General features: G+C 40.0%; 1 protein-coding gene and 1 long non-coding RNA gene across 3 annotated transcripts in view; one reads left to right on the top strand and one right to left on the bottom strand.

The window, feature by feature from the left end:
• The window catches only part of LOC124613205 (putative zinc metalloproteinase C607.06c), a 75067-nt gene extending 69474 nt beyond the window's left edge, over positions 1–5593 (top strand). Inside the window, exons 4-5 of one of the 2 annotated variants that reach the window (XR_006979621.1) lie at positions 4709–4875; positions 5300–5435. Coding sequence is in view for 1 of the 2 variants with exons in the window: in XM_047141877.1 (XP_046997833.1) it covers positions 5300–5525 (226 nt within the window). In the remaining variant the exon portion in view is untranslated. Of the gene's footprint in view, positions 1–4708; positions 4876–5299 lie in introns of both variants that reach the window. The other variant, XM_047141877.1, reaches the window with a different exon arrangement.
• LOC124613214 overlaps positions 1–12120 on the bottom strand; it is a 57012-nt gene that overhangs the window by 28194 nt on the left and 16698 nt on the right. The window lies entirely within an intron of this gene.

Below are 12120 nucleotides of genomic sequence, written 5' to 3'. Positions count from 1 at the left end.
AGATAAATGCCTAGAGAAAATACCATTAAAATTTGAGCAATTTACTGCAGTTAGTTATTTAGAAACTCATTGCTGATGGTGAAAAAATGATGAAAAATGTTTCTTTAGGGTTTTCTCAGGAACCACCCATTAACTACATGGTGCCTCCATAAGCTCCTTAAGGTGCACAATAGACCACATCTTATCCAAAAAGAACCAACTGATTTGCAGAATTTGCCTAAGCTGGAGGAATTGTGTAATGTTCAAACTTTGATGCTATACTGTAGGATAGTTACAGTAAGACAATCCCTCTGTTAAGTATAAAATTGGTCCCTAGCTTAAGGGCTGTCCAAAACACTTGATCCTACTGTTGTACCACCACTAGAAGCTGAGTTACGAGCCTCAGAAAAATCACGTTTTTAAGCTTAGTGTCTTGGAACATATTGGTAGCACATGGTATCACATGTATACAAATTGCCCACATTGTTACTGAAAAGACGTATGTGTCACTTATCTCAAAAAGTGGTACCCAGTACAGACTACTGTACTTAACGATAGTCTAAAAAGTGTGTCCACTGCATTCTAAGATCAATTTTTGACTTTTGACTTATAAATCAGCACCCACTTAATGTTCTGTCTAGAAAAGATGGAAGTAACCACCTTTCATAGACTTTATGATACCTAATTTTATATTATACTTTTCATGTAGTATCATGGTCTCATCTAACTTTAGCAGAAAGATCATTAAATCCAAATGATTTGAAGTGCAGTGTAATGTGGCATGCAAGTGATTACTATTTTTAATGATTATCTTTGGTGCAGTCGCTGTCTAAGGTTGTTTTATATACATTTTATTCTGTTGTTGATGTGCTATTAAAAGGAGCTGTGTGAGTTATGGTTTAGTTTTTATGTTGCAATAAAGTTAATTCAACTTCACCTGCAACAATTGGTGATCCTGACATGATCTCTGATGGTCCTTAATGGTTTGTGTTGTGCCTCATCATGCTAAGTACAATCATCGATGCCAACTGTGCCACACAGCTTTTGTATCCCAATTCACCATAACTCCATGATGTCGGACCCATCACCAACTGCAGACATGTTTACTGGCACAGAAATTAATTGCATGATGGTAAAACCACCACCACTTTGTCAACAGAATCCTGTACTGTGATTTGCACAACTAGAAATGCAGTTTTTGCTAATGCACATAACCACAGACGACATGAGATACAGTTTTGTAGTTGCTGCGCTCAATGAAGATATGGCCACGAAGGTGCAAGACATTGTGGCATTACCACTGAGCACTGATCATTACATAACCATCAAGAAGACCCTGATTACACAGCTCGTGAAATATAAGGCAAAGAGACTGGAGAAGTTACTCTGCAATGAAGAGGTTTGTGATTGCTTCCTATCATAGCTACTACGTTGACTGCATAGTCAGTGAGAACATTCTGTAGAATACTTGGTTATCACACACCTGCCACCCAATGTGCACCAATGATCTAGATACACTCACACAAACTGCAGATCACACAGTGGAAATATATCTCTCCATATGCATGGGAACACAGTACAAAGTTACAGTTTTTGGTAGACATGGATGCTGACATGTTAAGTCTATCCATTTGGCCATTGGCCGCATTGCATCTGTAATGACTGCTACCATTTTGCCACCAATGGTTCTACGATCGTATGGTTGTTTCACATTAGTGTCGAACTTAGGCCTACAAGGCAAATTTGAGTGGCCCTTTGTAATAGTGGACATGATGCACCCCATACTCGGAGCTGACTTTTTATCATTTGATTGACTCCTGCCTGACCTCCACCATTGATACCTTCATGACACTACTACCAACCTAGCAATCAAGGATTAGGGTGTAGTGTCTGTTCATAGAACTCCTCAGACAGTTGCCAGAGATCACATGCCAGACTCCCACACTAGCACCCGTGCAGCACTCAATGGTGCACTATATTTTGATTACACATGGACCACCACTTCATGCTTGTCTGCACAGATTGCCATTCCAGAAACTGAAGATAGTTAAGTAGGAATTCTGGTATGTGCTTGTACAAGAATTCTGCCACCCATCGTGCAGTAGTGGGCATCTCCACTACATGTGGCCCCAAAGGAGAATAATGGATGGTGTTGATGTAGTGACTAAAGACAGTTCAATGCCAGAGCCATTACAAGTCAATATCCGGTACTGAATATCAAAGACGTTACATTCAGTGTCCCCAGTAGGCACATCTTTTCTATGTTGGACTTAGTTCGAAACCAGGTATCTGTGTCATCAGACGACGTTGCTACAACTGCTATCTGCTCACTGTTTGTACTATTTTGAATTTTTCTGAATGCCTTTTGGTCTTTTTAATGTTGCTCAAACATTTCAACAGTTCAGGGATGAAGTCACATGCAGTTTAGGCTTTTGTTATGTGTATATTGACAATGTCCTGGCCATGTCAAACTCCTGTCACAATTATGACAGATCTTCACTCATTTACATGCACATGTGCTCTTGAAGTGCTTTTCTGGAGCACCAGAATACAGTTCCTAGGCTTTACTAACAACTAGCAAGTCACAGCATATGATAGTTAAAGAACTATAATGATTTCTCAGCATAAACAGTTTTTATTTCAGTTTGTTCTCAATCTTGGCTTCCTAGCTGAATAAATTCTTGCATTGTTCCCCAAAGCCGAAGGACCAATTTCTGTGGAATAGTGAGGCCAATTTGGCATTTACCAAGCTGAAGACTGGCATCCAGAGTGGTAAATTGCTAGCACACCCAGTTCCACATGCGCTTCTCACCCTGGTGATCGATGTTTCTGCCACTGCAATTGGTGCTGCACTGCAACAGTAAATATATGAGCACTGGCAATCCTTAACCTTTTTCAGTAAAAAGTTATTACCATCTCAACAGAATTGGTCCACCTATGGTCATGAACTGTATGCTGCCTGTGCTGCTATTAGTTACGCATTGGAGGGACAGCAGTTCGCTCTCATCCCAGATGACAAGTCACTAACATACGCTTTCTGGCAGATTCTGAGAAAGCTTCACCATTTCAGCTGCAACATCTTGACTATATCAGATAGTTTGGATTTTAAGTTCTTGCCACAGTGCAACAATCAGATAGTGAACTATAAGGTTTGTTGGCATGACCATTTGGCCAACAATTCCGTTGTATTTGGCTGCCATTGTCAACTATGCTGCTGTGTTGTGATGTCACCGCAAACAATTTGCGACTGTTTGTGACTACTGACCTTCACCAACAGGCAATTTCCTCTTTACATAACATGTTGCATCCCAGAATACCTTAGCAGTAAGGTGAAGCAAGCTTTTGTCTGACTACAGATGAACAAAGACCGCCTGCAATATGTGTGACAATGCATGCCCTGTTGGTTGGTTTGGGGAAGGAGACCAGACAGCGTGGTCATCGGTCTCATCGGATTAGGGAAGGAAGTCGGCCGTGCCCTTTCAGAGGAACCATCCCGGCATTTGCCTGGAGTGATTTAGGGAAATCACGGAAAACCTAAATCGGGATGGCCGGACGCGGGATTGAACCGTCGTCCTCCCGAATGCGAGTCCAGTGTCTAACCACTGCGCCACCTCGCTCGGTGCATGCCCTGTCAATGGAATAAAGTTGGACGGCACATTAGGACACCTCTTGGCACGTTTTTTCCTCTGAATCATAGACTTCAACATCTCCATCTAGACCTCACAGGACATCTCCCAACATCAGAATGAAACATGTACTGCCTTACAGCCATCAACTGTTTCACATGCTCATCCAAAGTGACCCCAATTGCCGCCCTTACAATCAAAACTGTTGTGACTGTATTCATACAGAGATGGATCACCCATTTCACGATGCCTCTATGAATTACAACAGATCAGGGAAGACAATATGAGTCATATCTGTTCAAAGTACTTGCTGTCCTCCTGGGTATGAAGTGGATTAGAACTACAGCTTACCACCCAGCAGTGAATGATTTAGGTGAATGCATGTGCCACCAACTAAAATTGTCGCTTCGATGTCATGACTCACAGTGGTGGACAGAGATGTTACCAGTCATCCTCCTGTGTCTCTGTGCATCACTAAAAGAAAGCTATGACTATAGAACTTGTTATGGCCAGCCAATATGATTGCACAGTGAGTTCTTTGCCATTGTGCCAGATGATTGCATTGCCCCATCTGATTTTGTACAAAAGCTACATACACTAATCCAGCAACTATGCCCTGTTGCTCCAAGAGATCAGCAGACCAGTTGCCCTTCTGTTTTTGATGAGCTTCAGAAGTGCCATCATGTCTTCAAATAACATGACGCAGTAGGCTAGCCCCTGAGCCACACTATGATGGACCTTACTGTGTCATCAGTAGGAAGGGCAAGACATTCAAAGTTGACGTGATGAGTATGCCAACCATCATCACTGTCAACAGCCTCAAACCATATGGCATATTAACAATATGATCATCTGTACATCTTGTTCTTAATGCTGTTATCTTCTTAAGCATTCAGCCATTTCTGGAAGCTAAATAAAATGTATCTTTTTTAACAACTCAAGAATTTATTGTTTCAACTTTGTATTCATATACAAAGAGTAAAGAGGTAAAGTGATGGCACAGAGAAATCAATTCTCTAAGAAGTGAAATATGAATAATTTGCAGTTAAAAAGAATTATGAAGCTCATATGATTTTTGCTGTAATCACTAATTTCTGTTTCAGCTGTGTATACAATGAGGAAATTAAAAAAGATTGTATAAGTCAGATCTATGGCAAGCAAAATCTGAGATTATGTTGTTTAAAAAGGTGCATCAGTTAAAAAAGAGAATTAGTATAGTCATAATAGTTCACCTTTAACTGACAGAATTTGCAGATTTCATTTGTAAGAGGTAAGATTTTGCTGTGTATTTATTTTATTTCTTCATTGTATGTATGTATGGATACAAAGTGGAAACAACAATAAGTGAAGACAGCAAAAATAACATGTGATGAAGGTAATAAGCCTTGAAGCTGGTTAAAAATTCAATTTAGGACTTGTTCAAACTGCCCCATCACTTTTTGTCATACTGCTTTCAAGAATTTTTCACCCATCTTCAGTTCTACAATATCATGTTATTTATCATTCTGGTAACTGTCATACAGTTATATAATCTTAGGAGTGTCACCACACACTAAATTACTAAAACCCATTTCTTATTTCTATGTTTCATACATCATTTGACCTGGGATTCAGTTTTGCAAAACTATTTTTAACTAGACAAAAAACTAATTAGTATTTTATGGTGATTAAAGACTATGTTTTCATATCCACAGGAATGTAATAGAGTCATCTGTTGGTATCAGAGTGGTGGAGATTCGTGATGGCTCTGGACAGATTCTCTGTGACTGGCAGTTTCTAGAGGAAAAGAAAATAACTGAATTTGCACTGCCATCTGAAGTATATTCTGAGGCTGGTCAGCTTTTAGTTGCAGAAGATTCTGCAGGAAATATCTTGAAACATCCATTGCCATTTTATGCAGTTTCTGCATCAGTTCCTTAAAAATTAATGTGCTTTTATTTATTTATTTTTAATACTGCCTTTGAATAAATCTCAACTCAAACCCCACAGTCTATTTTACTTTTTATGTTTATCAGTGTATGAAACCAAGTCACAATATTGATAATGTATGGAATAAGAAACTGTATAATTATCTTCAGTGGTAGAAGTAACAAAAATGACTTACATTTAAAAAAAAGACAAAGCCACACAGAAATCATAATATTCACTACAGAAGTTACATATGAAACTAAAGGTAGCAATTGAAGGGTTATCATGCTAAAGGGGCTAAGTAAGAAAATGTGCTTTCTTAGTTAATCAGAATAAATTTTATTCAGATAACATGAACGTAAATATGCATGAACTCCTCATTAATACATCTCAATGACTTTAGGAAAGAAAGCTGTCATATGGCATGTTCCAAAAACAACAAATAAACACTGAAAAGCTAAATGGGCTAATGGGCTAAGTCCATCAAACAAGTGATGGAACATTTTTACCTCTAGTAATCATTTTACTGTTCAGTCTTTGCACAATTCATTGTACAACTGTTTTTGCACCTCAGATAAGCCTTCCATCATACTTTTAATATCTTGTTTCTTCTGTGAATTAAATCTTTTTGCATCAGTGACCTAACTGAATATGATCATTTCAAAACCCACTTCACCACCATTTTTCAATATTCTTATCATTTTCCATCCCTGTGTTTCGCCAAATGAATTTTTATCTGAATTGCCACAGATGTGGTGATTTTAGTCCCTGAGGCACAACCTATATTAACCTTGGTTGTGTTGATGATTATGTCAGCTGCTTGCTGAAAATCCATACAATAACCAACTTCCATCTGAACAGCTTTAAATGGTCACTTATTGTGAGCTGCTGTTATCATCTTCATTACATCATTAGGAACAAAATGCTTCCACACCTTTGCTCAGGCTTTCTTCCAGAGTTACCAGTTTCTATGTTACTTATCTTCGCTGAATTATTTTTTCACAGTCAGTTGTATTGCCAATGCAGACATGCAAATGACAGGCTACAAATCAGCCAGAGCAAGCGGAAGTATGTAATCTCTACATCCAGTATAGCCAACTCTCGTAAAACAATCTGCATGTACCCCATTTAGCTTGAACGAGTCAAAGGAGTTACCTCTCATGCCATCTACTGGCCTCCATTACACTCACATCAGCCATCATTGGAGATAGCCCCTTCAGTATGTAAATGGCTTGTTCACATACCACCTAATGAAGTAGAAAACACAGTTTACACAAAACTGGTGTTAGGCCCTTTATCATGATAACCCTTTAATTGGGCTCTCAGTTATACATAATCAGTTCTATTGGAGAATGAAGTGGGGCACAGAGGTGCATCCACATTAGCTCATAGAGTAAGGTGAGAGGCTGACACAATTTAATTTGTCTCGCTTGTAGTGCAGTTTGGTGTACTTTATCTCATTTGCACCATCAAGCATAACAGACTAAATGACAACATTAATCCGTACTTGCATTTTATATGCCAGTAGGGAATGCCCTAAAAGAGAACATTAAAATCAACCAAAATAGTGTTTGTTTATGTATTGATCATCTCATCAATCAGTGCGTTTTGTCATATAATTAAAAATGGCATCATCTTTGACTTATGAAATCTGCATATTCTAGTTCTCCTTTTTTGGATTACAAGTTTGTGTCGAGTGTTTCTGATGTCTGTACTAATCATAACACTGAGAACATTTTGCAGAAATATAGCATATTGTTGAAAGAACACACACAGTTTGGGGCTTTGTGAACGTTACATATGTTGATTGATTGTAGATCTGTTGAGATTGTGGAACTTCCATATGTGGTTTTCATGGGATGATTTTTTTTTTACGATTTTCATAGAGACTTGACTTAATAATAATGCCTCAGTTGTCTAGTCAACTTTTGATAATCATTTGCCTTCAAAAAATAGTTCCAGTTCAGGATAAAATCTCAAGCTTTCGACGATAGCCTCCATTGTCATCATCATCATCATCATCATCATCATCATATCGCAGCTTTGCCCCCACAACCCAAAATATGTATGAGGACCACCTTTGCAGATTTTACAAAAACACAAGAAAAGAAAACCATTTTTTTTGTACAAATTGTTTTATTGTTTCTCACAATATTTGCCTCCAGTATTAATAAACTTTTGCAGCACTTTTTCTAACCTGAATTAGGTATCTTAAGAACACAAGAAAAGAAAACCATTTTTTTTTGTACAAATTGTTTTATTGTTTCTCACAATATTTGCCTCCAGTATTAATAAACTTTTGCAGCACTTTTTCTAACCTGAATTAGGTACCTTAAGAACATGTTTTGGAGGCTATCAACAAAAGCTTGAGATTTTATCCTGAACTGATGTGGCAAAAAACCAAGAATGTTTTATATATAAGTGCCATCACAAAAGACTACATTCTCAGTTCACAATTACTTTGCTGAGTTTTGTCATGGCCATTCGTAAAGGTTGACTAAAATTGGTTGTTGTTCCAAAAACACATCAATGTTGTGTGGATTGTGATTGGAGAGTGTGAGCCTGTACTTACCATGAGGTAGAGACGCCTTTAGTTGTATCAACGGCCCGCATTACATTCAATTTTACATGAACATTTAGTTGTGAAACAAATCTTTTCTTGACACATTACCCACAATTTGACATAAAATCAAAAACAGGCTCATGTCAATCGAAAAAAAGGAAGTAGTCAGAAAATTTGACCCAGCAAATGCAAAATCCATATACAAAATTGTTACAGTAGAAACTCGGATACATATGTACAAGCTGGAAACTAAGCATTATCAACTCTTTGATTGTTCCAAGGTAACCAAAATCAACAACAGTGGTTTGTTCATGAAGCACTTCCAAGAAAAAGACCACTCTTTCCTTATGGTGTGCAACTATTTTTTTGCCACAGGTCATTGATGAAATGAGGAAAAGCAACCAAAAATGTTGCTTTATTCTTCATCACAATGATACCAACTATCACAAAGTGTGTCAAATAGTTGATTTTTTGTGGCAGAAAACACTGATTTGATGTCGTTTGGCTCATATGAACCTGATTTATTAACTAATACCTTCCCTTACATCAAACAAAAAATGCAAAGACAGTGATTTTCATCATGTCAAGAAGCTGTTGAATCCTTCCAAAACATGTTCTTAAGGTACCTAATTCAGGTTAGAAAAAGTGCTGCAAAAGTTTATTAATACTGGAGGCAAATATTGTGAGAAACAATAAAACAATTTGTACAAAAAAAATGGTTTTCTTTTCTTGTGTTTTTGTAAAATCTGCAAAGGTGGTCCTCATACATATTTTGGGTTGTGGGGGCAAAGCTGCGATAAGCGTACCCATTGAATTTCACAGTTCTGTTTTCTTTTTGAATTTACAATGAGCAGCAGCTAATATTTAATATTTTGTAAACACACAGAATATATTCATTCTGTGGCACAAGGATTCTGTGCAGCAAAAAAATTTGATCTCGATTAATTAGTATTTAAATTGAAAAATATTTCATAAACAGAATTCTTATCAACAGAGTGACAAGTCAACAATGTGTCCATCCTTTTTGTCTCATAGCACCAAAGCCAGTGATATGAAATCATTAAACATCTCATTGTCACAAGAATTATTCCATAATTTTTTTAACACATTTTTGTGAACTTTTTTGTATATGTTTTGTTTCTCACATGCCTCACCACAGCATTAAGGACAAATATTTGTGTATTGTAAAATCATAACATTTGCTTTGGCTTCTGTATCAATACAAGGTTCAAAATTTTACATTTGTAGAGGATCTTAAACTGAGCGCTTTGAGATAAGAAACCAATTCTGACAAATTAATATTTAGGTTTTTATTAATGTAAATAAATTACACTTAATAGCAACTTCTTAGCAACTGTAGAAAGTGGCGACTACAAGTCTTATGAGGTGCATGCATTATAACATAATCTACTGGCAGAGCTAAACTCTAGATTGAATGTGTGGTGTCGATAGGTCACATTGACCACACAAATTACAGTCTTTGGAACATTAACTGCTCTAATGGGCCGCCATGTTTAATTCAGTCTGCCTTTGTACTTGATGCAGTGTTCATATGTATCAGTCTTTATGGTAAAATATATGTGTATATAGAAAACTTGGGAACTGTTTATTATGTATATTATGATCCGTATCCAGAATCCCATATTGGTGACCCCGGGCAAAAAGTTCTAAGTCTTCCACGATTTCCATGCCGATTGTATAGAAACAACAGGTATTACATCCGACGCCATGGCTACATCACCGAACATTCTTTACGAAGACTTGGAGCCCAGCTCTTACGACCAGGCCAACACAACCCTCCGCCGTCGGTTATTTCACAGCTAACGGACAATGATCTATGAACTACGATGAGGATAACCTCTACTTTAGCAACTCCACAACGACCAAGTGTTCCACAGTTACCTCAAACAATGGACCCAGGCTTTGTTTCGCCAGATTACGCTCAACAACAAGTGAAAGGTGAAGTGGACAATCTACTAAATAATGTGACGATCGATCACTCATACGAAGTTCAAAGGGGCCAAAATTTGCACACGTGCTTTTATCCTCTATGTGCCACGATGTCAGTTACAGTACTGCTGAGTGCAACGCCACCATTTGTGCGAAACGAACACGCTGTCGACTACTACCAAGCTACTCCAGCCTCCCCTTCCTCACACATCAGTAACAGACATTTTTACGCATCCAGTTCGCCAGAACAAACCATCGGATCAGCAGCCCAGTTTCGCAACCATGTGGGTACGAGTGCACCCAACATAGTCTCTTCACCCAGGAACATTGTACTACAACAGTGCGACCGCCAACGGGTTTCACCAGTGTTTCATGGTCCTCCCACGAAGGGTGAATGGCCAGTATGCACGGAAAACTCTCGTTGTTGCCACCTTAAGCTCTAGGCCAGCCCCCCTCCCCCCACACCCCGCACCCCCCTCGCCCATGGGGGGCCTCGATTCCAACCATACAACCGCTCACTCCTTCCGCAGTACTGTCTACATTTGCCACGCCGGCCTTCCGCATCATTTCCGATTTGGACAATGTCAGTGCTATTCCTGCAGTTTCTGGTCCAGTTTATGGGCCCTCATTACACGCCGCTTGCCCGTTTGCTCCCATGGTACCAACAGTGATTGCTGTGTCGTGTTTTCGCCCATCTTCAGAAACATTACAACCTGCCGTTGTTCTGAATGTGTGTGCTAGTATCATTTCCACTCTGGTGATGCCGGATCCCAGCATGAACTCTTGTGCAGCAGGACCGAAGGCCTTCCAAGACATGCCAAAGCCATCTTCGTCTCCACCTCCAGGCCGCCTATCCAAGCTGCCTCCCCTAGACGAGGAAAATGGTTCGCATTGGTGGAGCACCTCTTCGAGCTGCATCAAGCGACTGATGACAATTCCCAGTTCCTATGTTTGGTCACACACCTCCACGACCACTCGGATTTAATTTGTGATCTCCTACTTTCGCCCCCGCCGCCACCGAAGTACGAGTTTGCCAAGAAAACAATATTAGACTGACTTGCCTGCTCGCCACAGGAATTGATAATCAAGATTCTGTGCTAGGAGCACCTGGGGGACTGCACTCCATCATAACTTTGGCGCCACCTCAGGTTACTCGTGAGTGAACGCACAATGCCAGATGTCACTCTGTGGGCGGTGTGGTCAGCCAAGTTACCTATTGACCTACAGATACATCTACTGCCACACTCTATCGAATCTATCGGTTCTTGCCTACACATCACAGGTCAGCTGTATGCGCTCCTGCGCCAGAAACACCCAGCTCATCTGCTATCGCTGTGGACACTACACCTCCTGTTTACTGGTCGTCTGCAACCAGGGGCAGGGCCCGTTCCACTTCCATGCCTTCTACGCTGCCAGGCAGTACTCATTCGCCCTCTCCTCTTTACGAGCACTCAAGACTCGCCCACACTCCATGCGTCCCAGAACAGATCAACGAAGACAAGCCGCCCCCACCATCACAGTCACCGCCACAGTCACATCCGGCTCATCCATACTGTTGGTACCACAGGATTTTTGGGGCTGAGGCCAACAAGTGCAGGTTACCTTGCCAACACCCAAACGCTGACCACAGGAAGTAAGCGACGCCAAGTCCTGCGGGGAACTTCACAGGTGTCCCTTAACATTGCACTCCGTCCGCTCATCCCCTTGGCCAAGCAGCCGTTTATACATGACAGACATTTCATCACAGTTTGTCTACCTAATTGACACTGGTGCTGACGTGTCTATCATTCCTCGATCATTGGCTCCTACCGACTTTTCACCGACGAAGTCTCTCCTACGAGCTGTCAATGCATCACTGTTACAAACTGTCGGTTCTGTGAAAGTGATGGTGCACCTATCCCCTTCTCTGTGTTTCCCATGGACCTTCTACATCGTTGACATCCATGAACCAATTCTTGGTATGGATGTTTTGTCCCATTAAAAACTCTCCCCAAACGTAGTCCAGTGTTCAGTGTTACACCACCTGTCTAACATTCAGATACTGTGCTCTGGCACCCACACTGCTCGTTCTGTTTCCGCTGCAACATGGGATTT

This window comes from Schistocerca americana, chromosome 1, assembly GCF_021461395.2.
Source record: "Schistocerca americana isolate TAMUIC-IGC-003095 chromosome 1, iqSchAmer2.1, whole genome shotgun sequence".
NCBI classification, from domain to species: Eukaryota; Metazoa; Arthropoda; class Insecta; order Orthoptera; family Acrididae; genus Schistocerca; species Schistocerca americana.
Note: the sequence above shows the minus strand (reverse complement) of the source record. Positions and strands in the feature narration are given on the sequence as shown.